Source organism: Pelobates fuscus, chromosome 2 (genome assembly GCF_036172605.1).
Source record: "Pelobates fuscus isolate aPelFus1 chromosome 2, aPelFus1.pri, whole genome shotgun sequence".
In the NCBI taxonomy this organism is placed as follows: Eukaryota; Metazoa; Chordata; class Amphibia; order Anura; family Pelobatidae; genus Pelobates; species Pelobates fuscus.
In genome coordinates this window covers 110,312,833-110,336,124 of record NC_086318.1, presented here as the reverse complement: position 1 = coordinate 110,336,124, position 23,292 = coordinate 110,312,833, and the positions used below count along the sequence as shown (strand labels likewise).

General features: G+C 38.4%; 1 protein-coding gene across 3 annotated transcripts in view; it reads left to right on the top strand.

The window, feature by feature from the left end:
• Window positions 1-23,292, top strand: part of PLCH1 (phospholipase C eta 1) — a 124,454-nt gene that overhangs the window by 63,710 nt on the left and 37,452 nt on the right. For all 3 annotated transcript variants that reach the window (XM_063442572.1, XM_063442570.1, XM_063442571.1), the window contains 6 exons: window positions 6,680-6,883; window positions 9,084-9,204; window positions 10,619-10,790; window positions 13,234-13,341; window positions 16,906-17,067; window positions 22,820-22,885. In XM_063442572.1, the coding sequence (XP_063298642.1) occupies window positions 6,680-6,883; window positions 9,084-9,204; window positions 10,619-10,790; window positions 13,234-13,341; window positions 16,906-17,067; window positions 22,820-22,885 (833 nt within the window). The remainder of the gene's footprint in view (window positions 1-6,679; window positions 6,884-9,083; window positions 9,205-10,618; window positions 10,791-13,233; window positions 13,342-16,905; window positions 17,068-22,819; window positions 22,886-23,292) is intronic.

Here is a 23,292-nt window from a genome sequence, read left to right as displayed (position 1 = left end):
TAGTATCGCAAAAGCTTCTAATCACTCTTCTACTCTATAATAATAATTTTTTTGTGACTCACCTAAAATGTGAGCATGAGAAACAATTTATTGTAGGCTGAATTTGCAACAACTGTTCTTGCCAAATATTTAAGGCCAGTTCAGGTTAATTTTGGGTCAGACCAATTTTATCAATTACAGATTAAGGAACAGTGCACGCCCAATAATGCATTTTTTAATTCTAAGTCTACTTAAAATCACAGCAAACGCATATGAAGATTCAGTTCCACTATATGGCAATATCGTGTTAAAGGACCACTATAGTACCAGGAAAACATACTCGTTTTCCTGGCACTATAGTGCCCTGAGGGTGCCCCCACCCTCAAGGCCCCCCTCCCGCCGGGCTCTAGGGGGTGGAAGGGGTTAAATGTACCTGTTTCTCCAGCGCCCGGTGGGGAACTCTCCTCTCCTCCTCCATATCGCCGTCATCGGCTGAATGCGCATGCGCGGCAAGAGCCGTGCGCGCATTCAGCCAGTCTCATAGGAAAGCATTCTCAATGCTTTCCTATGGACGCTGGCATCTTCTCACTGTAAATCACAGTGAGCAGCGCGGAAGCGCCTGTAGCGGCTGTCATGAGACAGCCACTAGAGGCTGCATTAACCCTATTATAAACATAGCAGTTTCTCTGAAACTGCTATGTTTATAGAAGAAAGGGTTAATCCTAGCCGGACCTGGCACCCAGACCACTTCATTTAAGCCCACCACTACACCACAGTACCCCAATATCGCTAGGTCCTACACTCATTGAAACATGGGAGACAAATTAATTTGTGTTAATGCTAAATGAACGAACGTGCCATCAGACTCTCCCCTAGCCTCCAGTCCTTTAAGCCCACCACTACACCACAGTACCCCAATATCGCTAGGTCCTACACTAATTGAAACATGGGAGACAAATTAATTTGTGTTAATGCTAAATGAACGAACGTGCCATCAGACTCTCCCCTAGCCTCCAGTCCTTTAAGAAGTCAAAACTCTAGGTTATCCTACCGTCTTCCTGGCTGATGTCCATTTAAAATAGTTTCTTGGGGGCGGGGCCGGGCCGCCGAGCTGGAAGGCAGCAGAACACCATGGCTCCTGGCCTGAGACCGATAAATCCACACTCAGACCACCCCAAAGCAGAAATTATCGACATATAATTAACGAGAAACACCCAAGCTTCATGGGGATACCAAACTGAGGCCAGTCTTGGGCCGGGAACACCGAAAATAACGCAGCGGCCTACTCACCATCATAAGCCTGGACGATGGCAGCCCCTGAAGATGCACAGATAACTGACCAGCAGCCCAGAGATAATAGTATACCAGCTATAATGCCTACATGGGGGCAACACCGTTGCGGATGACGGCCCGGCTGCGCTCCCCTCCCCCTCCCCCCCCAGCCACATGGTAGTGGCACACACCGGGGCGGAAGGAAACTGCGCGGGGTCCAAGTCGACCACCTGAACGGACACAGGCTACCGGAAAGGAGCCCGCCCGAAGAATCACTCCAGACAGAGAAACACCAAAGGGGTCTGACATGGGTGGCTCATACGGGCCCTGGTAAAGCCGAGCGCTGGATGGCTCCTCCGTGCTGTGTCACTGACCGCTGGAGAAGTGGGCGCCCGAGCCTCTGGGTTTGTGGGGTCCCCGGAGAGATCTGTCCCTGAAGCCGTGAGCCCTGTGGGGTGGGACTGCGCTATCCTCCCGACGGACCGGTGGTCGTGGGGGATGGGCACCGGCCCCAAATGTGTGGCCAGCACTGGGTGAGACATTGGAACGCACACTTCAAGGGACTCACGTGGAGCTGGGGAGGTGCAGGGAGCGGACGACCGGTGGACTTTGTGGTGGGGTCTGGCGGGCAGTTTGTACTCCTGAGTGCCCACGGTGCCACGGGGGGGCCCGACCGGTGAGCGGAGATCGGCATGGGGAAGACAGAAGGAGGCCTGGCGACCCGGGGCCAGTGTGGTAGCAGCGCCATGAGAGACTTCCCTCAGATGGCCATGTACACTAACATGGCCACCCTGCAGTTTACAGTTCACATTTTACATTTTTCATCTCTACGTTTGCATCTACTCTATAGTTAGTTAGCATCATTATCCATGTACTTAAAGAATGTAGGGAACACTGGGTTGTTCAGTTAAGCTTCTACACTACTGTTAGTAGCCCTCAAATCATAAGCATTCTCTAATACCACAAGTCAGAATTATAATTGACTAGGCGGTAATAACGCACGTAATGTAATGTGTTTGTTTATATGCTCTTTTTTGCCGTAAACATGTAAGGTAATATAGCTTGATCTGACCAGGCAGCAAGGACTTCACAACATGTTTTTAATTTACTACCATAAGCTTTTCTTGTTAGCATATTACTACATTAACGAGTCGCATAATTAAGGGCCGGTCAAACAGCCCACAGATTCAGATGACTGCTAGCAGTAAACGACAGAGTGCAAAACTGTCCGCTTGCTCCACAGACAGATAGACATCCGACCACAGCTTCAAATGCAGCTCCATACACCAGCGCACACATGCAAAGCTAAACGGTGGTCTTACGCCGAAGTAGAGAGCCTCTGCATGGGCTAACTATAAACTCCTGCCCCTATGCACAGAACGACTGCCTCTCAACATACGGAAATAATTACAAACTTTATCAGACTTAACTCTCACATAGACATGCTGCAACTATTACCCGAGCTTCGCGAATGTTAAATAACTATGTTCACTGCCTACATCGACATTGCTCTTAAGACCTTAGGGCGACACTGCATATGTTGGCGCACCCGGGTGCTAGTTACTGTTGCACCGAGCATGGCCATATAGAGGCTCTACGCTACTTCTAAGTCTTATCTGGGAACAGAGGCATGAGGGGAGGCACGAGACACACTTTTAACCCCTTAAGGACACAGGACATGTGTGGCATGTCATGATTCCCTTTTATTCCAGAAGTTTGGTCCTTAAGGGGTTAAGCAGCTAGTTTTCCTCATTTAATTATTCCCCCCCCTCCCCCCCAACATTATTACCTTATTTACTCACATTCTTATTTATTCTATTTTTTCTTTTTTTTTTTCTTACTATTATTATTATTTTACTCTATCTGGCTCACAGAAATTAACTATCACACGAGCTACTTCAGCCCTGTACCCGCTCTCCCGCATATGAATAGCTCAATGTATACAGCTGTAATCCAACATACCGAGTTAGTCCTTTGTGTCACCCCTTTTACTCAATATTATACAACGTATAATGGTACACGCTCGCAACCTTAACTGGGCACTTCACATGTACGACTCCCTACGCTGTAGCGAGTATGCAATATGCTCCCGCAATGTTGTCCACTCTTCCTAAATACCCTGTACATGTTTATTGAGTAAAAAATGCAACAGCCACCCATTACTCACTCCCATGCAAAAGCTAAACCTACTTTGTATAACCCAGCTTGCCTCACAACATAAAAAGCTTGATCATTAACTGTATGTTCAATCTTCACATGTCAATCTACAATAGACACCCATCTCTTATTAGCAATCTGACCTAGATATGTTTGTTTAACCTGTTCACTGAATACTTTAAAATGTGCAGAATCCATGTACAGAATCAACTGTTTGTATTACCAGGCTTGTTGTTGCTGTCGTGGCACTATAAGTTAAAATATGTATTTAGTATTTAAACATGTTTGTAAAATGTCCATGCACGCTTAATAAAAACCTTTGGAATAAAAAAAAAAAAAAGAAGAGTTGCATAAAAATAGGAAAAACTTTTATATTTAGGACAGCTCTATCATCTTTAGGCACTGCACACTGACAGGTGCTCACTCATAAACTAGAAAAATTAATAAGTGATTTGCAATTCTGCAAAAATAAAACAATATGCAGTAATAATAATTAAAGTAACAAAAAGTCACTTTTCTACATTGGTTACACTGTGACTATTGTTGATATTTACGTCATTATAGCCTCAGAGGCTCTATGTAGATCTGTACTATATCCTAACAGTAATATATTGTTGTTTTAGAGTTTGATTTGTACTTTGCCTGTGTATTTTATTAAATAAAGCTTTTTCTATTTAAAAAAAAATAGTTTCTTAACACCGGAACAGTTATCTACCGTCTTTATCATGAAGGACAATTGTTGACATTCCTGCTATTTACTTCTTGCTAACAGAGCATTGTGGGAGTTTTGCAGAGCCTGAACCAACCAAGGCTTGCTTATCCCTGTATGTCTTATTAGCAACTTTAGTTTTTTTATATTTTTTTTGTACTCTCAAACTTTATTTATATTAGCTAATGATTTGGAAATGATTGTCTTATTTTCTTTGAGTGCTGCAGTAGTTACAAAAGCCCTAAGGTTGTAAAAACCAGGTCACAGATGGTGCATTAATTTTGAAACTAACTTTATTTAACATTCCAATTTGTATCCATCAGTACGAGAATAAAAATAGGTCACATTTTAGATGCTACATCTAAGTTTGCTCCAGCGTAAAAAACCGGGACGACTGATTTTTTTTTTTTTTAAATTGTATATTTGATATGTATGCACAAATGCAAGGTGATATATACAATTTTCTATTTATTTATTTTATATTTAATGTCAAAAAAGTTAGTGTTAATGAATCCAACTTGATAACGGTTTGTGTTTCACTATTTGATCATACAGAATTACAGGTGTTAAATATGTGATTGCCAGGAGTTCTCAATATGTTGGCTTTTTTTTTTTTTTTTTAACATAGAATTAACAACCTTATTTGAACACAGTATCCATAGTACATGGAGCATTTTCATATATATAAAAAAAAGAAAAATCAAATGAAGAAACGTCATTTTTATCCCTCTATTCAAATTTTTCTTTTTTTTTTTTTTTTTTATGGTTGCTTTTTTTAAGAGTGCTAGTTGAAGATGCCTTACCAGTACACGTGGTATATGGTAAAGCATTTGTGCCATATCTCAAAGTGCATCATGCCTGCTTCTCTGGTCAATAGAACGCCAATTGCTTGCTGTACTGAAAGTACCTTATTTTTACAATGCATCGCTTGCATTGATTGTAAACTAGGTCACCTCTAATTAGTACTTTCAGCGAGAGAGAAGTTTCTCACTTCAACAGATTGACCTTACATCTTGTCAGTTATGGGCTAATGTTGTGAGGGAGTTACTCCAACCAGATCAATGTTGGATCAGAAAAGAATTGCACAATGACTTGCATCTACAGTGATACTTTGGCATTTCACACGAGTGGCACACGTATTTTATCTTTCTTTTGTTTTTTTCTTCTACTAAAGATATTTATAATATAGCATAATTTGTTTCAGCAAAATCTGCAGGCCCCAATCCGTTCTCTGGTTTTACTCTAAATATCAGATCCTCTGTAATTGAACTGAATCTAGATAATCAAAACAAGACCCTTTGTATATTATATGGATTTCTGTGTATATGAAAATAGACTCAAATGACCAAATAATTATTTCATAGGAGCTTGCGTAACTTGCATTTTGTGTTTTATTTTATTAAATACCACACAGATGTAGCACAGAGTTTACATGCTATTCAGACTTGAAAATAGTTTATGTATGTAATTTAGGTTTGTAATATGTAGTAGTGTATTTTGCGATTAATTTCCCCTGAGAAATCTGTGGAGTATTATTCTCATATATCCATGACTTTTATGCAGAATGCAAAAATTTAGGACAAATCATTGTTACAGTGCCCACTATGAAATATGTTTATCTGGTTTTCCAAGTGGAGAGATACGATATAGTCCTGAAATATGAATAAACTTGAGCTACATGTTCTATTTCTTTAAAAGCAGCAAAAAAGAAGGCACAAACGTCGGGCTGAAATTGTTTGTAATACTGCCCGCTATGTCTTAGACCTCAATTTTTTTTTACAAAAACTCTTACCTGCAAAAGATTGTTTCTGGGAGTTACAATACTTTTGCAATATTTTTGGTACTGAGAAAAATCGGTGTAGGGCATCCATGTTTTGCAACTATTATATCTATTTTACATCAAAACAAAACAAAAGTAAAGTAGGCAGATAGAATCAAAGTCACAATTTCATTTTTTTTATATAGCTACGTGTTCTAAATCGGGGTGCAAGTGTGTTGCTGAAATGCCTACACTCAAGGATTCACAATCTGTAAAACCGTTCATAGTGATACATCGGGCTTAGTGGCACTATTTTTGTCCCGGGATTAAAACAGTGGGCAGCATGATGCTTATATATATATTTAACAATACTAGACAATAAATCACATCTTTCTTGTTTTGAAAGACATTGAATGGTCTGGAGCTGACTTTCTGTCTTATTTTCTAGTCTGCTGTTTGTCCTTTGGCTGCAGCTAAACGTTCATACTTGACTTTGACATTTCATTTTACCATAGTGGAAACAGACAGAAGTGCATTTCAAATGCCCATTTTACATACCTCCCAACATTTCAAAAGGACAGAGAGAGACACTTTCATTATAGGAGTGTGTAGGGAGGTGGCCATGGGGCAGGGACGTTCTGATAAATTTTAGGTAACTTACTAATAACGGTTATTGCAACTAAAATGTAATTTAGAACAAGACCGATGTATCTTATTTACACAGACTGATTCCTAAACATGTTTATTGTAGTGTAAAAACACATTACTGTCATGACAGCTATTTTATATCTCCATATGTACAGGTTTTACCAGTTTCATGAGAAGTCCTGCAGGTGACATATTCAACCCTTTGCACTGTGAGATCTACCAGGACATGGATCAACCCCTCAGCAACTACTACATTGCTTCGTCTCATAACACCTACTTAACAGGGGACCAGCTGCTTTCTCAGTCTAAGGTGGATATGTATGCCTGGGTGTTGCAAGATGGCTGCCGATGCATTGAAGGTATGTTCATGACCCTTTTGCTTGTATGGAATATGATTTTAAAATAGAACAATAGGCAGGGGTCAAAATAAGTATTATAGATGAGTCATGTGGCATAATGTTACTTCCAGGTTAACAATAAGACTGAGTTGTGTTGTATTGTAGTATTCCAATTTAAACATCAACTGGGTGAGCACATGACAGCTAGTAACCCTGCACATTTTATGCTTAATGGTACTTCCTCATAGACACTTGTACAACATTTTCAGTTCTTCAGATCTGATACTGTTTGAATTTTCAAACTGTTTTGTTTCAGAAAAACAAAACATGGTCAAACATCTTATGTTTCAATTTGAAATTTGTGTTTGATTTGAAAATGTTTGAATCAATCTGAAAATTTGCGGTGGTAACCCTCAAATGAAGGAAGAAGTGTACCTGTAGTGTCCCTTTCACTAAAAAGAGCAACTCTTGAACTGTAAATGAATGATTCAATGTTCGTGTTAAGAGGCAGTAGCTTCTAGCAGTAGCCACTGCAAAACAAATCAGCCAATTCGATTGATTCTGAATTAGAGCGATTGATTTAAAAGGACACCAAATCGGTAGAGATTCTGTGGAATTTCAGTTTTCACTGAACCAAATCTCCAAGTTTCATTCATAAGGGGTCAGTGGTGGATCCAGAGCCTGATCTCGGGAGGGGCACTTGTAGATTATTTAAATAAATAATCCAGGCACAATAACCACTACAGCTCAGTATGGTAGTTATGGTGCCAGTCGTGCCAGGATCCCATCCCAGAGTAAGTAGTCAAACCATTTAAGAACAGTTTGACAACTTACCTGGGGTCTGCTGGGATATAGTTTGTTTTCCTGGCACTATAGTGATCCTTTAAGGGTAAGATAAAATATGGAACATAACAAAACAAAAAATTGAACAAGATTATGTTTTAGTTAGTTTTTCTTCAATACCCCACATAATAGGACCATATCCATTGAAAATAGAGTAGAGACTACAGAGGTTGGCAAAAAAAAGATCCTTATAAAAAATACATGTACAGCATCTATTGTTCCTATGCAGCTAATGAAATGTCTGACTGTGAGTTACTGCAACTGGTTTCTGTAAATTTAATGGGGTTGGCTTATTATAGGCCTCTTGCATTTTTTAATATTACTAATGACTTCGCATTTAAACTTATTGTTATTTCCATTCTTTGCCTTATTGTTTCTCTGCCTGGAAATAATAAAGCTTTCAGGTGCAGAAATGAATCTCATTGGCAAAAATGGTTCAATTTAGTAGCAATTAAGGCTTCTAGTGGTAACAGTGGGATGTGATAAATAATGCAATTAAGGAGAACACATTGCATTATGATTTAGTACAATGAACTGAGACAATCATTCAAGGCACCATCAAATAACCGCTGTTTCACACCTCCTAATGTTTCATTTTGCAATTTGGGGGTAATTGTGCTAAAATAAATTGGACGCTTTTATGTCAAATGAAGCAGATCATATTATACTTTATTTCAACAGTAACTGAAGACATTCTCCTGCAATGTCTGTGTATCCACATACTGTCATGCTCATCCGGTGACCTGTGCTTTATGACAGTATTGTAGCATTGTATGAAATATTTGCCTGCCACTCTTTGTGACAATACAACAGGAACTATGTGTAAAGAGCCATTATAGGTCAGGGTTCTAAAAGTGGAATAATCGGAACAAAAATTCTCCTGGCTTCCAGGGTAATTGCTTCCATTTTAAAACGTTGATGGCTATTTATCAAGGCCAATTCTGGAGCAAAATACTAAAATTGAAGAAATCAGTATGAAAACCTGTTGAATTATCCTTCCATGGCTCCACTTTTGGAACTTTGCCTTCCTAGCCTTTGATGTTTTGATCTGCTTACAGATTGTCATTTTATTTATTGACGTCTGCTATTTTGAGATCCCTCAATTGAGCTTTGTTAGTGTCAAACCCTTGATACACATCTCGCATTCGGTTCAGATATATCAATGGGTACATGCTTTTTTACAGTTTATTTATTTTCTTAAATATCATTTTACTGTCTTTTTTTCTTTTCTTTATAGTACCGAATGATTTCTGGTGATTTATATAGAACTATATGCCATATATATATATATATAGCCCAGTATTATACTTATTATGCATTTTAGATCATGTAGCAAAGTATCCCAATGTATAACTTTTTTTAAAATTTGTTTTAATAGTTGATTGCTGGGATGGGCCTGATGGTGAGCCAGTTGTACACCATGGATACACGCTCACCTCCAAGATTCCCTTTAAGGATGTTGTGGAAGCCATCAACAAACATGCCTTTGTAAAAAATGAGTAAGTTATGCTAATGTTTTGCCATTTTAAAGGGAAACTCAAGCAAAACTCCCAGTATAGGCTCTAATAAAAATCCTGTGCTTTGATAAAAATGTTGTGTAATTATAGGATGAATGAATTGCCTAAAGATGCTGTAGTCCGTTCCATGTCCCCGGTTCATTAGCTACTTCTTTTGGGATTTAATGGAAGCTGTAATTCCTGCTTGGTAAAACAGCTGTACATTCTTTGCAATCAGGTGGACAGATATGTTTATAGCGTAAGGACTTTAGATATCAATTAAAATGTCATGCAAGTATAAACAGAATGCAGTTTGCAATAGGATTGAAATATGTATTGTGATTGTCCTGTTAAATTGTACCATTCAACCCTGACATAAGATGCACTCCGATATAACATACACAAATGCATTGTACTCATATAACAATAATTAGGTTAAATAAGTGCCCTTAACACGATTTTGTAAGAAAAGACTGATTTTGTGAGTAGTGTAAAAATATAAACACACAAAACATATTACTTACTATCTTACCTTTATTATAAGAACAAAATTGGTTGCCAATGAATTTTCTCTAGGAGGGTCCTGGCTTCACCCAATGACTCTTTACACCATAACCACTATAATAATAATACTCACTCAAAAATACCCTGTATCAGCCAGACCGCTGGACACATCTCAAGTCATAACCTGGAAATCAAGTTGTTTATATGATATGCTTGCAATTCTTTTTGACTTGCATGTATCAGATCTTTATTTTATAACCAATGAATGGCTGTGGATTGAAAAACAAGCGTCAATATTTAGCCCAGCTTAGCCAAGTTGAAAAAAAATTAAGACATTTTCCATACTTATTGAATGAGTAAACTTGCAAAACATATCACAGTCCACCTCAATTTATGTCATGTCTAATATGCAGTAGTTTCACTGAAAGTGCTTTAAAGGGATCCTATAGTGCCAGGAAACCAAACCCATTTTCCTGGCACTATAGGGTAAATAGGTCCCTCGCGCCCATCCTATCGCGGACAGCCACTGAGGGCAGACTTAGACCTGCAATGTAAACATTGCAGTTCTCTGGGACTACAATGTTTCAAATTGCAGCACTAAGTGCATTAGGGTCACAGCACCCAAACTTCAGTGAGCTGAAGTGGTCTGGGTGCCTACAGTGTCCCTTTAACTTAAAAAACACGTTGTAGCTTTACAGGATGCCTAATTTTTCTTATTTTACTCATGGTACCAGCAGCACTATAGAGGTTGATGGTATGAGACATGCCCAATTAGTAAAGGCAGATATTGCCCAATTATATTTTGTGTGTAATTTTACCTGATAGAAATAGTGTATTTTGCTGAAATATACATATTTGTATGTTTACAGAGGAAGAAATACATTGATGTTCATTATCTCTCTCTCTACTGCAGATTTCCTGTGATATTGTCCATTGAAAACCACTGCAACATTCAGCAACAGAGAAAGATTGCGCAGTATCTCAAAGAAATATTTGGAGATAAACTAGATCTATCTTCAATTCCACTAGGAGAAGCCAAGCAACTTCCCAGTCCCCAGAATCTGAAGGGAAAAATACTTGTGAAGGTAATGTAACTGGCACCAACAAGAGCTGTGCATTTCTCATGCATAAACAAATAAAATAATCGAGCATCAAGGGTGGACATGCAAGATGGTTGACCTGTGGTTCTTCACAGTGGTTTGTCCAGCACCTGGGCTTATATTCAATTTGCAGGTGGGAAGTTGGTATAAGGTAGAAACAGCTATCCGGGGGATTCTTGATAAGTCAGGTGGACCCGAACTTCCTGGCTTACTGAGCAAATATTGACGTGTGTGCTTGTTTAAAGAGCAGCATATGTAGAGTGAGTGTGTGCGCATGTTGTAAGTTTGTGTGTGGGCAAGCATTGATATGTTGAAATGAGTGTGCATGTATTAGTGTACGGGGGAAAATCTCTGTACTCATGGGTGTCCTTACAGGTATTTATGTTGGAATGTGTGCATTTATTGTGGAAATGTGACCATTTATATAGATACATGCATTTGTGGAAGGAATACAGCTCTTCAAATGGGCCTATTAGACTCCACATCTACAGCTAGAGCCAAACATTGACAATGGAGATGTCATTAAGCTGCTTTCAGCTTAGGCTGCAGTTGGATTCGATTTATGTTAGAAATGGGACTGATGTTGGGCAGTAGTATAAAATATTCTCAGGACAGATTAAAAATAATGGGACCATCCTATTCTGATTGAGCCACATCCTAGTTTGGACGTAACTTGCTATAGGCACTGCAAAACCTGGGAAATTGCAGAAAATGCAAAACATTTAAGGCCACTTTATTTTTAGTTACATTGTTTGTGCATATTTTTAAGTGCTATTTACTACAAATGGGGTTTACCTGAAGTGTCTTTAAACTATTTGAGAATTCTGCTTCTACAAATACATCTTTTTATGTTTTCTTTTTGTTTCTATTTTTATACGCAATAAGAAAACCACATGCTTTTGGCGATAGATTTATGTGAGTGCATGACTTGGTTACTTGAAAAGAATTATTGAAATGAATAATTCTGATTTTGATGTAAAGGCCAGCGGGCTGAGAGATACACTGCAGACCAATTAAATCTAATTTGACTATGCCATGACGGCCTAGTTACGAAGCATACTTTTTATTTCTTTAATCTCAATGCAAGCATTCTAAGCAGACTTGAAAAATGTCTGTTAATTAATATTTCTTTACACACCATTTCTCTTATGGATATATGCTATTAAGAAAATTATCCCTCAAAATTCAAGCCAATGGTTTACAAATCAGTCCTTATTAGCTGTTTATTATAAGCAAGGTGATAATGAATACGTTGATAAACTGCTTAAGCACTTGGACTATAACCCATGGATTCTGTATTTGGACTCCAAATGATTCATTCTTTTACCATGGACCACATGAAGTCTGACATTAAACCCTCCCTCACTTTAAACACCCCTTTGCCCTAACCACTACCGTGCTTTTAATCCTGTGTGCTTTTACATAGCTGCATACACTCAGATACTCAGAGATTAAAAAACAATACATTAGAGGCAGAAATATGTACATATCTACATAAATATATACATATGCATTTGTAAATGTGTGTATATATATATATATATATATATATATATATATATATATTTACTCTGTTTCCCCCACTTGGGTGGGAGGGGGAAGGCGAAAGGGTAGGATTCCTTATAATGCTATACCCACAGGCACCTAAAATGTAAATTCAACTCTGATTTTAAGGAATAGGAAGTTGACTTTTTGTGGAAGGTGTACTATCAGAATCTGTTTGTGGATTAGGTAGGTTCTAGGGAAGGTACTTACACTCATCTCAGTCTAATTCACATTTTCAGACTCACAGTTCAATGTTCTGTTCTCCTCTATACAAATCTGTAAAATAGATAAATAATGAGACCCTTGAGATGCCAGCAGGTATTACGAAAGAAGTGATAAGCTCATTCATGCACGTATAGTTATATTTAAAAAATATATATTCAGGTCCTCTGGAGAAGCCTGGCGTTGTGAGGTGCAGGAAGACATAACACGAGTAGGAGCCTGGCACATGACCCTTCCCCATGTGCAACTGGTTGGAGGGTAATATCATACTGGGTCAGAGGATACCCATGAAAGGGAAGAGCTAGATGATTCCCAATTCTCTGGTCCTAATACGAACAGGGCCAGGATATGACCTCTCTAAGTATTAGTGATGGAGGGTGCCCATATGACATTACAAAATCCCTGTGAATTATATTGGTTAGCATGCACAACAAAAATGCAAATATCCCATTCTTTATAGGAAAATATTTTAAAGCCCCATCACTCCGTAAACCGTATTATCCACATCTGTTTGCTGTTAGGCTGTTTGCCTTTAATAGTAATATTCTGCATGTATAGATTTTCAGTATTTCACATATTAAAAAAATAAATAAATCAAAAATACCCCCATGAATTTTTTGTTTCTAGATAGGCATTTTACATTTTATTGAATATATTTTAGGGAAAGAAATTGCCATATGACTTGGCGGAGGATGCCGATGAAGGAGAAGTCTCAGATGAAGACAGTGCTGATGAAATAGAAGAGGAATGTAAACTAAGCCATTGCTTTGTAAGTTAAAGGAGTTGTAAACAGTGAATTTTGCATTGTGTTCTGTATGTCTGGCACGTAATTAGAAATGAATATCTTCAGAACAGATCGGAAAATCAACGAATGGTTATATGTTAACACTTTCCCTGCTAGAGTAATCAAGGTGTATATACAGATAGCTTCCATAACAGATTTGCAAAAAGTATTTGTCTCCTACTAGGAATTAGAGATGTCCCGAACGGTTCGCTGGCGAATAGTTCCTGGCGAACATAGCGTGTTCGCGTTCGCCACGGATGGCGAACATATGCGATGTTCGGTCCGCCCCCTATTCATCATCATTGAGTAAACTTTGACCCTGTACCTCACAGTCAGCAGACACATTCCAGCCAATCAGCAGCAGACCCTCCCTCCCAGACCCTCCCATCTCCTGGACAGCATACATTTTAGATTCATCCGACATTTTAAATTTTTTTATTTTTTTTATTTTTTTTATTCTTTATTTTTGTAGTGCATGGAGGTATAACAAATGAGCATGTGGTACCGCAACGGCATTCCTCATGCTTTTTAAGTAACAATTGTAACAATAGGGTATATGTTAATACGTGCACATTTTATATGTTAAATTATTATAAGGTTTGTCAGTCAGATTCAACAACTTGGTAGTGTTTAGACAGGCTTAGACAATTTAAGAACATCTTTGAATTTAAACAGGCTTAAGCTTACGTCATAGTGAATACGTTATATTAAGCAGTGCGTGAGTATATATATCTACATTTAGATAATTTAAGAACATCCTTGAATTTAAAGCGGCACTGTCATGCCGAGTCCCGTTTTTTTTTTTTAACCCCCCTCCCGCCTCCACTACATCCAATTGACTCCTTAGTCACCCCCAAATGCCCCTAAGCACCCCCAGATTACCTATTTATTAATCTGTATTTTCTGCCCCGATCTATATTCAGGGCGCCGCCATCTTTGTGTGGGTAGGTGAAAGTCCCTTTGGCCTTCCCCCGCCCTGCAGAGCTCAGTCTGCGCGGAGCCCTCCATGGGTGAAGATGGATTCATTTTTTGAGCGTTGGGTTTTTTCTTTTTCGTCGGGAATTTTTTTTTGCGCTCGGGTTTTTTATTTTATTTTTAAGTTCGACGGGTATGATGGCTTTTTATTTGGCCTTTTTTGGGGCTGAAAAATGAAGATTTTAGAAAAAAAAGAAGACGTCGAATGGTAAGTTGAATTTTACTTTACAGGGTAGTAATTTTATTCCCCCCTCACTATTTTTTAGGGTGAGGGGGGTAGGTAGGGGCTTTTTTATTTGGGTGGGGGTGTGGGTGACAAGGGGCTTGGGGACCCCTAGTCACCTTTGATGGGGGGGGGTAATTTTAATTTAGGCCCCCCACCCGCCGCTCAGGGGTGGGGGCCGGGGGGGACAGTAGGTTGTCTGGCATGAATAAAAGTAGCATGTTTCAACTATATTAGTAGTTAGACTAGTTTGCACTAAAACATGGAAGACATCCTAATATGAATCGTGATCAACCGCTCTCAGAGACTATGCATTGCGACATGTATATGATGTGGAAAGGTCAACTGTTATGACTGTCTATAGACTAAGTGGCTTTAGCTGCACCTTAAGTATCACCAGTCCGTGGGTGCTGTATCTCTGCGACTGCTATTCAGGAGCCATAGATTGCCGGGTATTGTTGCCAGTGCTATTCAGGAGCCATAGATTGCCGGGTATTGTTGCCAATGCTATTCAGGAGCCATAGATTGCCGGGTATTGTTGCCAATGCTATTCGGTGGGTGAGTCCTGTAGCCTCCTGGTGGGCTAGAGTCCATAAAGCCCGGTGCTGGCCCTCCAAAGTCATGGTACTGCCCAGTCATCCTATGCCCGTTTCGGGGCCTGGGTCTGAGGCTGGCGCATGGAGCAGCACTGCAGTGCTTGGTAAGGATGCCGGTCCGGTCTCGTACCTGCAGAAGGGGCTGTAGCATCCTGTGAGGGGTTTGTAGTCCGACAGGGCTCTGGGTCGGCCCCGGTATTTTCGGCTGCTGGGCCCGGTCAGTCCGTCTCGCGGGTCCGGTCCGGTGCCTCTCGTCTCTCTGCGTGTGCCTCAGAGGCCTTTTGACATCTGACAGCTGGCTTGTCTGAACTCTTAGCCCGCCAGCTTTTACCAAACAAGCTGGTGGAGTCTGAGGCATTCCAAACCTTTGTGAGAGGCAACGCAGAGAGAGGAGTCTGAAGAAGAGGAGTCAGAGGAGGAAGGTGGCTTTGAGGAGGTGGAAGACCAAACACAGCAGGCGTCCCAGGGGGCTTGTTGTCACCTTTCGGGGACCCTTGGTGTTGTACGTGGCTGGGTGGAGGAAGAAACATTCAATGACATCAGTGAGGACAAGGAACGGGACATGGCTAGCTTGGTATCCAACCTTGTGCAAATGGGGAGTTTGCGGTTGTGCAAATGGACTGTTTGCGGTTGTTTGCGGTGCGTTAAACGGGGAGTTTGGTCTGTCACTGTGAAGCGGGCGTAACCCTTACACTACCTGATCAATACAACATCATACCTGATGTTTTAAAGCACATCATTCCAAACAATTTAGGAATGTTAGGTGATTTATGCCCTTTATGGATAAAAACCAGACTCTGCATCAACTATGTAATTTTCCATGGGAGTTTTGCCATGGATCCCCCTCCTGCATGCTACAGTCCAGGTGTTAGTCTCCTTGAAACAACTTTCCCATCACTATTGTTTACCAGAAAGAGTCCCTGTGGGTTTTAAATTCGCCTGCCTATTGAAGTCTATGGCGGTTCGCCCGGTTTGCCCGTTCGCAAACATTTGCGGAAGTTCGCGTTCGCCGTTTGCGAACGGAAAATTTGATGTTCGTGACATCACTACTAGGAATTTTTTGTTGATATGTGTGCCAGGTAACAAGCACAGTAACATTCACTATGAGCTAAATTTCCCCGGGCAAACTGAGAAACAAACAAAACAGTCACTTATTATATCCCACAGGAGTTCATTCCAAAACATTTTAATTTGTTGGTTTTTCTAATTTTTATTTTACAATTTCTGCTCTGCTTTTGCTTTATTATTTATACTGTTTGGATGTTTAAAGATATGTTATGGTAAGGATTGCACTGATTATTATGTTTTGTATATACCAGGCTATAATGAATAAATATATATATATAATCTCACGGTAATAGATGCAAAAGCTTTTCTGTGCAATTTTACTTATTTTATGAGTATTATTCATGGCTCTAATGTGTTAAATATGATTTTGTTTATCTTTATATACAGTTAAATTTTTATGACAATTTCAAAAGGACAAAAGTTCTGAAACCTACATGTAGGGAATGAATAATTCACTTGTTTTTGCGTCTATTTTAGCTTATCGTGCTGGACATATGCCCATTCGATGCCAGATGTTGTTGGTTGTGTGTATGAGCAATCGTGTCTTTGTGTGGTCTGTTACATTGATATATTTGTAGCAGAATCTGCTGTGGAACACAATGTTTGGACATAGCTAAATAGGATATCATAAACAAGCCTGAAGCACTGAATCAGCATGCTAATGAGCTCTATATTATTCCTTCACAGAGTAATGGTACAACCGAACACCAGGTGGAATCATTCATTAGGAAAAAATTGGAATCTTTACTAAAGGAATCACAGATCAGAGACAAGGAGGACCCTGACAGCTTCACCGTTAGAGCATTGTTGAAAGCAACACATGAAGGCTTGAATGTGAATCTGAAACAGGTAGACAAAGCAGTTTTAACTAATATCATTTTCTGGGTCAAACTTTTATGGAATTGTGAATAGTTTTTTTTAATGCTTTGTGTTGTGGTTCAAGGTGTGAGATGAACTTATATAGCTGTCAAAGGATTAACCAAATAACTTAAAGAAACTGATCGTAATGCAAAAAATAATTTAATTAGGAGATGCAACTTTTATTGCAAATGTTCTGTTATATCATCAGACATACATACCTCTTGCAGGTCTAGGCTCCTTGCTTGTATTACTCTCTCCAGCTGGTTCTGAAAGTATGACTGCTTTGCCATGGTAAAATGTGTGTGTGAACAAGTTGTGTGTCTGCACCTTAGAGATGCAGACTGAGATCTCCTTGTATAGATTCGGCAGGCTGGTGAGGGAGATTTTGGATCTCCCCACTGCCTGAGGAGCAGAACACTGCCCCCTATATGGGATAGTTTTGGAGAGCCTTTGATTCTTCCAGTCAGACTTGACTGGGTGTTGGCCCAATTTGCCTGATGGCTAGTCAGATCTCTCTGATCAGTGTATGATCTAGTGGCCAGAAGGGTAATTAATATATTTCCATTAAAAAAAAACATATAAAAGCAATAATTCTCACTCCACTTCATCACAAAACTATTGAAGATTGGTATAGAACATTAGCAAAGTCTATGGTGTGTTTGGATATTCCTTTGGCTATCTGGATATGACCATTGCTGCCACAACTATCACATGCACTTGATTGTAATGCTGGAGGAGTGTATTACAGGTAATGTTAAACGTCTCATATACCAAGGCTATGGCCCATTTTCCAGGAGCCTGTGTCTTAGATTTTGCCTGCATTTCATCTGTTTTCAGAGTGTTGATTAGAGAGCATAACATATTAGTGAAGATTTATAAACCTACATAAAACACCTAGAGCAAAGATTTAGGTATGTTACCCCCTGATGTATCATACAAAAGATACAGCTGTCTGTGTACCTATTATTATGGAATTTTCTTCTTGCAGGTAAACACACAATTATCCATGCACACAACCCCACTTGTCATAACACATGTCAATCAATAATTTCATATATTGGACAAGAACTGGTCGTCACAAACTTTAGCATCCTTGAAAGGTCAGTTTGGCTATATATGTCATAATTCCCACACCAGAGGTACGTCAGTCTGTGATGAAGCCAGCTCATAAATAAAAAGTAGTAACTTAACATTTTAATGAACTTGTTGAAATGTCTCACATTAAAGTGAAATACATTGATACAAATGTTGAACTGTAGCAGAATATGGTTTCATAACATTTTAAAACCTGGATGCAATGACCACTTGGGATCCAGAGGATTTCCAGTCTCCTGGGCAAAAACTGTTAAGAACAAAGTTTTGAATACATAGAAAGAGATGGGAACTTTCCTTGCAACTTCTTCCTATCTATGTACTAATTAGAATTGTAATCATTGTATTTATTTTATAGTTCTTCTATGAATAGTGTCTTCTTTATAATAATATGACAAATTATGTTTACCATAACGTAATGTTTGCAAAGTGTAAATCAATATATATGTAACATATATCTCCATTTCCTGCACTGATTTAGTAGATTTAAACTTGTGCCCCAAGTGCCATCCTTGTCATATCATTAGTTATGTCTTGGTTCTTATCCAAACTTTACTCAGTCAATGAATAAAATATTTGTTATGCTTAAAGGACTCTATAGGTTTTGATGTTTTGTGTATACAGTTGTAACATAACATGTTTTGTTTCTGATATATTCCTGTTTACCTTTAATTACATATTCTTGGAAGCAAAACAATCATATCTTACTAATGATTTTAAGCAAGCTGTCTCAGTGTCTGGCATGATGGTTTTTTTCATGAAGTACTTTTTTTTTTTTTTTTTTTTTGCGGGAACAGGGGGGGAGGTGGGAGCTGGGAGATGGAAGTTATAAGACCAGTACGCACATTATGAAACATTTTTGTAAAATAATGGAGCAAAAAAAATGTAAAACAAGAAAAAGATTATAGTATAGCAATGCACTGACCTAGTTTGTAATTATAGTCTGCATTCCATAAGAAGATGTTAAGAAAGTACCATCTCACTGGAAATATGTCCGTTGTGGTCTGTTATTAAACTATTAGTGTTTTTCCTCCTGTCTCCCAGAATTATTTAATTTATGTTTTTTTTTGGTTGCTGAATAAAATCTGGAGAAATTTTAGTCCAGCGGAGTTTAATGTTTATTCTCCAATTGGAAGTCCTTTCAAACAAGAGTTATCTTTAGTCAGTCCGTAAGAATCCCTAATTTAAAAAAAAATAATATATAAATATATATGTTGCGATGCCTAGATTTGATCACCCTTACTAGCAAGGAGTCCAATATCCAGTGAATGCATCATGTGGTAACTTGGTGGAGCACAGTGGGATTACGCGTCAAGCCATGGCATTAAGGGGCGTACAGTCACAAAGTAGTTAATTGCAAAGACCCTCTGGCTGTCTCTTCTTTTTAAATGAGTGGTTACTTAAGAAATGGGGAGGTTTGACCTTGGCAATGTGTATTTTTTAGTTAAACATTTCACAGACTGCAGTGAGAGTCTGTTTTGGAATAAATCATTCCCCAGAACCTGCCATTCTCATACTACAGTAATAATATGTTTACACTTATGATTCCTCATTAATTTGTAATTCGGTAAACACCATGTAATTATGGCTCCCAGGACAAGTTATCAATTTATTCAACTCCTTTGAACATGTGGCAGATGATCTTGTCTCCATGAGCAAGCACCCCCCAAGTAGACTTGCTGTTGAACTGGGACTCTCAGATTTATAGCAGGATCTAAACTCATTTGAGTCAAAAGGCCTGCCATGTAATTTATAAAGTTGTTAATCTCTGTCTTATCTTCTTTGCATTTGAGTAATGGGAATTGGTAATTATACCAGTGATCCTGGATTTGGGAATGGGTAAATGCTATCTAACATTTGCAAAAAAACACACAAATGTTTACTATATATGTATGGCAAATGTTCCCTAAAACTCTTGAAAATATTCAACACAATATCCAATTTAATATTATTTTTGAGTAAAAGTATTGACATTTCCAATCTTTTCAAATTGTATAATATGAAATGTATATATTTAGGCATTAAAACAACTTTAGCATGTGTTAGTGTATAGACTATGCTGTCTCACAACTCAATTCTCTGCCATTTAGGAGTTAAATCACTTTTGTTTCTGTTTATGCAGCCCTAGCCACTCATCCCCTGGCTGTAACTGACACAGCCTGCATGAAAAAAAATGGTTTCATTTTTTAATCTTTATTTATTTTACTATTTGTTATGTAAATTAAAGTTTAATCACACACAGATGGCTCCTGCAGGGTCTAGTAGGCTATTCACAGAGCAGGCTATTAACAGGAAATAAATAATTCTAAATTAAACAGAATGTGCAATAAAGGAAGTTTAAACATTATACGTCTCTTTTCAGGAAGTGTTTACGAAGGCTTTGAAAGTCACATTCAGGGAGGTATGACTTGGTTGCCTAAGCAAAGTGATTTAACTCCTAAATGGCAGAGAATTTAGCCATGAGACTGCAGGAGCATGATCTACCAAAACGACTTTATTAAGCCGAAGTTATTTTGTGCCTATAGCGTCCCTTTAAATATATGGATGTTGCTTGTCACCCTGTATGGCAGTAGTTGGAATGCAGGATACGCTGGGCACTGGCTTCTGGAACTAGGTGATGGCAATATACACTGGCCAGCTGTAACTTGATACTAGTCTTTCTCAGACATTTTTATATGTTAATGTGTCCCACCTGCAATAAATCATCAATCCAGGTGTGAGTGATACTCCATGTTTGTGCATACAAATATTAAAAGGACACTTTAGTCATACTCCTGGCACCAACATTACACACGTGCATTTGGCAGATCTGCATCTGATATGAATTGTAAATATTTCTTCACATTCAAATCTAATAGTTTTTGCTGAAAAATACATTTTACCACGTTCCTTCTATTTAAAGTGCAGCTTCTGTTTTAGATGAATTTTGAATTCGTACTCGTGAGCTGATCTGCTGGCATCACTCACTCACCCCATAGCCAATCACTGTCCTCTTATTATTTGTACCCTTTGCTCTTAGCACAACACTGAAATGCTATATAAATAACAAGAGGACATTCATGGGTTGGTAAACGTTTATTCTATAACAAGCGTAGTTGTCCATCCATCAGGTGAAGGGAAGGTAAAATAGTTTAGCTATTCAGGGTTATTTAGCAAAAGAAAGAACATATGGCAAGTCATGTTATTGTACTGGTTACGTACATTTTTTTTTAGTGTATATTACTTTCATTGACCAAACAAGACAAAATCTGATGTTTGGGGGGGAGGGGGGAATGTATAAGTTAAATTCTATTTTGCTGAGGAAACGTAACCTTTTAATTGATGTTCATTCCATTTAACACTAATACTATTATAACACCTCTTTTCAATACATTTGCTTTCATTCTTCATGTTTTGTTTAGCCACCTCAACAGAAAACCAAATACGTGACACTATCTGCAGCTCCGAGTCTCCGTCCCACTCTTTCTGTACACTGCTGATTGTCACTCCAGATGTTGTGGACCTACCCCCGTTACCGAGAATCTCATTCTCTCTGAAATCATTTCTTAAATCGCCTCCATTTCTGTGTAGTAAACAAACTCTTACCACTCGCATTCCACTACTCTCAATTTCAATTTCTCTTATGCCACGTTTTGTCTACCTTCTTTAGATTGTAAGCTCACAGACCATTTTGCATTTTAGCAAAAATGCTATAAAATTCAGTTTTTTCTTTTTGTTTTCTTGTTATGGTCTGGTACTGAAATGGTTCACTGTATTTGCTCTGATTCTTCTAGATATAAATGAACTGACTTTCTTTTTTGGCATTGTAAATAAATTCTGTCTGCCTTTGACTAAATGTCCTGGGGGAGGCTTTGTTGCAGTAAAATTCAGATGGCTTGATAAAGACAGCATCTGCCTGTACATTATTTGCTTGGCTTTTAGTGCCATTGGCAAATTAGTTGCTGTTTAAACCAACAAATAGTTATGCGAAAACCAGGTTATTTGCTGTTTTGCATTTCACCTTTAGTCATAATTATGTGATTATAGATAAACATGTTCTTTTTTATGAATTGTTTGTCATTCGACATTCCATTTATCTCATTCTCTGTAGTCTGTGTGTTTTTATTTGAGAAATACTTGTCTATGACATTTGACTGTACTTTTTTTTTTTTAACCTGAAATTACTTTAAATGTCAATTTTTGTTCCTAGGTTTTAGATTTAATTGTAGTAATTTACAATATCGCTATGTTCAGTCTTCCATGGAGTTAAGTGTAGTAGATTCTGTGGGCACTCTGTTCCATTGGAGTTGGACTTCTAGCAGTGTGTCCAGCATTGGGGGGCAGTGATAGTGTTGTGGGCATATTAGCTAAGTGGCATGTGAGGAGGAGGGCACCAGGATAACCACGTTTTATATCGGACTACTTGAACGCAATTTGACAATAATTTGCCCCGTATCTATTACATTAAGGCATTCTTTTTTTTTTATGTTGGCTGTTTTTTTAATTAAAGTATTAATTGTATTGTGCTACTGTTTTGCTGTGCTTAATTTTACCAGTTGACATATGTTTACATAAACTTAAAATTCAGTTGTATAAATGTATTTTGTTATTATATAATAATATAGATCTTTATTATTATATCATTATTGCATTTTCTTTTTTTCTACAGAGTTCAGACACAAAAGATCGAGGGAAATCCAAAAGATCATCGATGGGTAACATTACTAAACACAAGGTAAGATATGTAGGATTGTCCTCATTTCCCATTTACGAAGAGTATTTTTAAATGTTAATTTTCCAAAATTGTCTATGATTTCTTTGTTGTGAATTTCCCTAGTGAATTAAATGTAAATTTTTAAATTGTTGTTTTAATTATCTTTCATAATAATATGCATGGCCTCATTTACAGAAGTGTTTGCTCTTTCTATAATACAGTGACCATGTTACATTAACACATTTTCCTTTCTGAATAATCGGTCCTTTGGATGGATACCAGCAATAAGCCTAACGGTCCTGTGCAACCTGTTATTAACTTCATGTATGCAGGACTCAGCTGGTCATATTTGTGACTGAAGGAATTTTAAATTGATTCACTGGCTCAGCGAGCCATTGTGAGCAGTCCTTTTGATGCGGAGGTTGAGA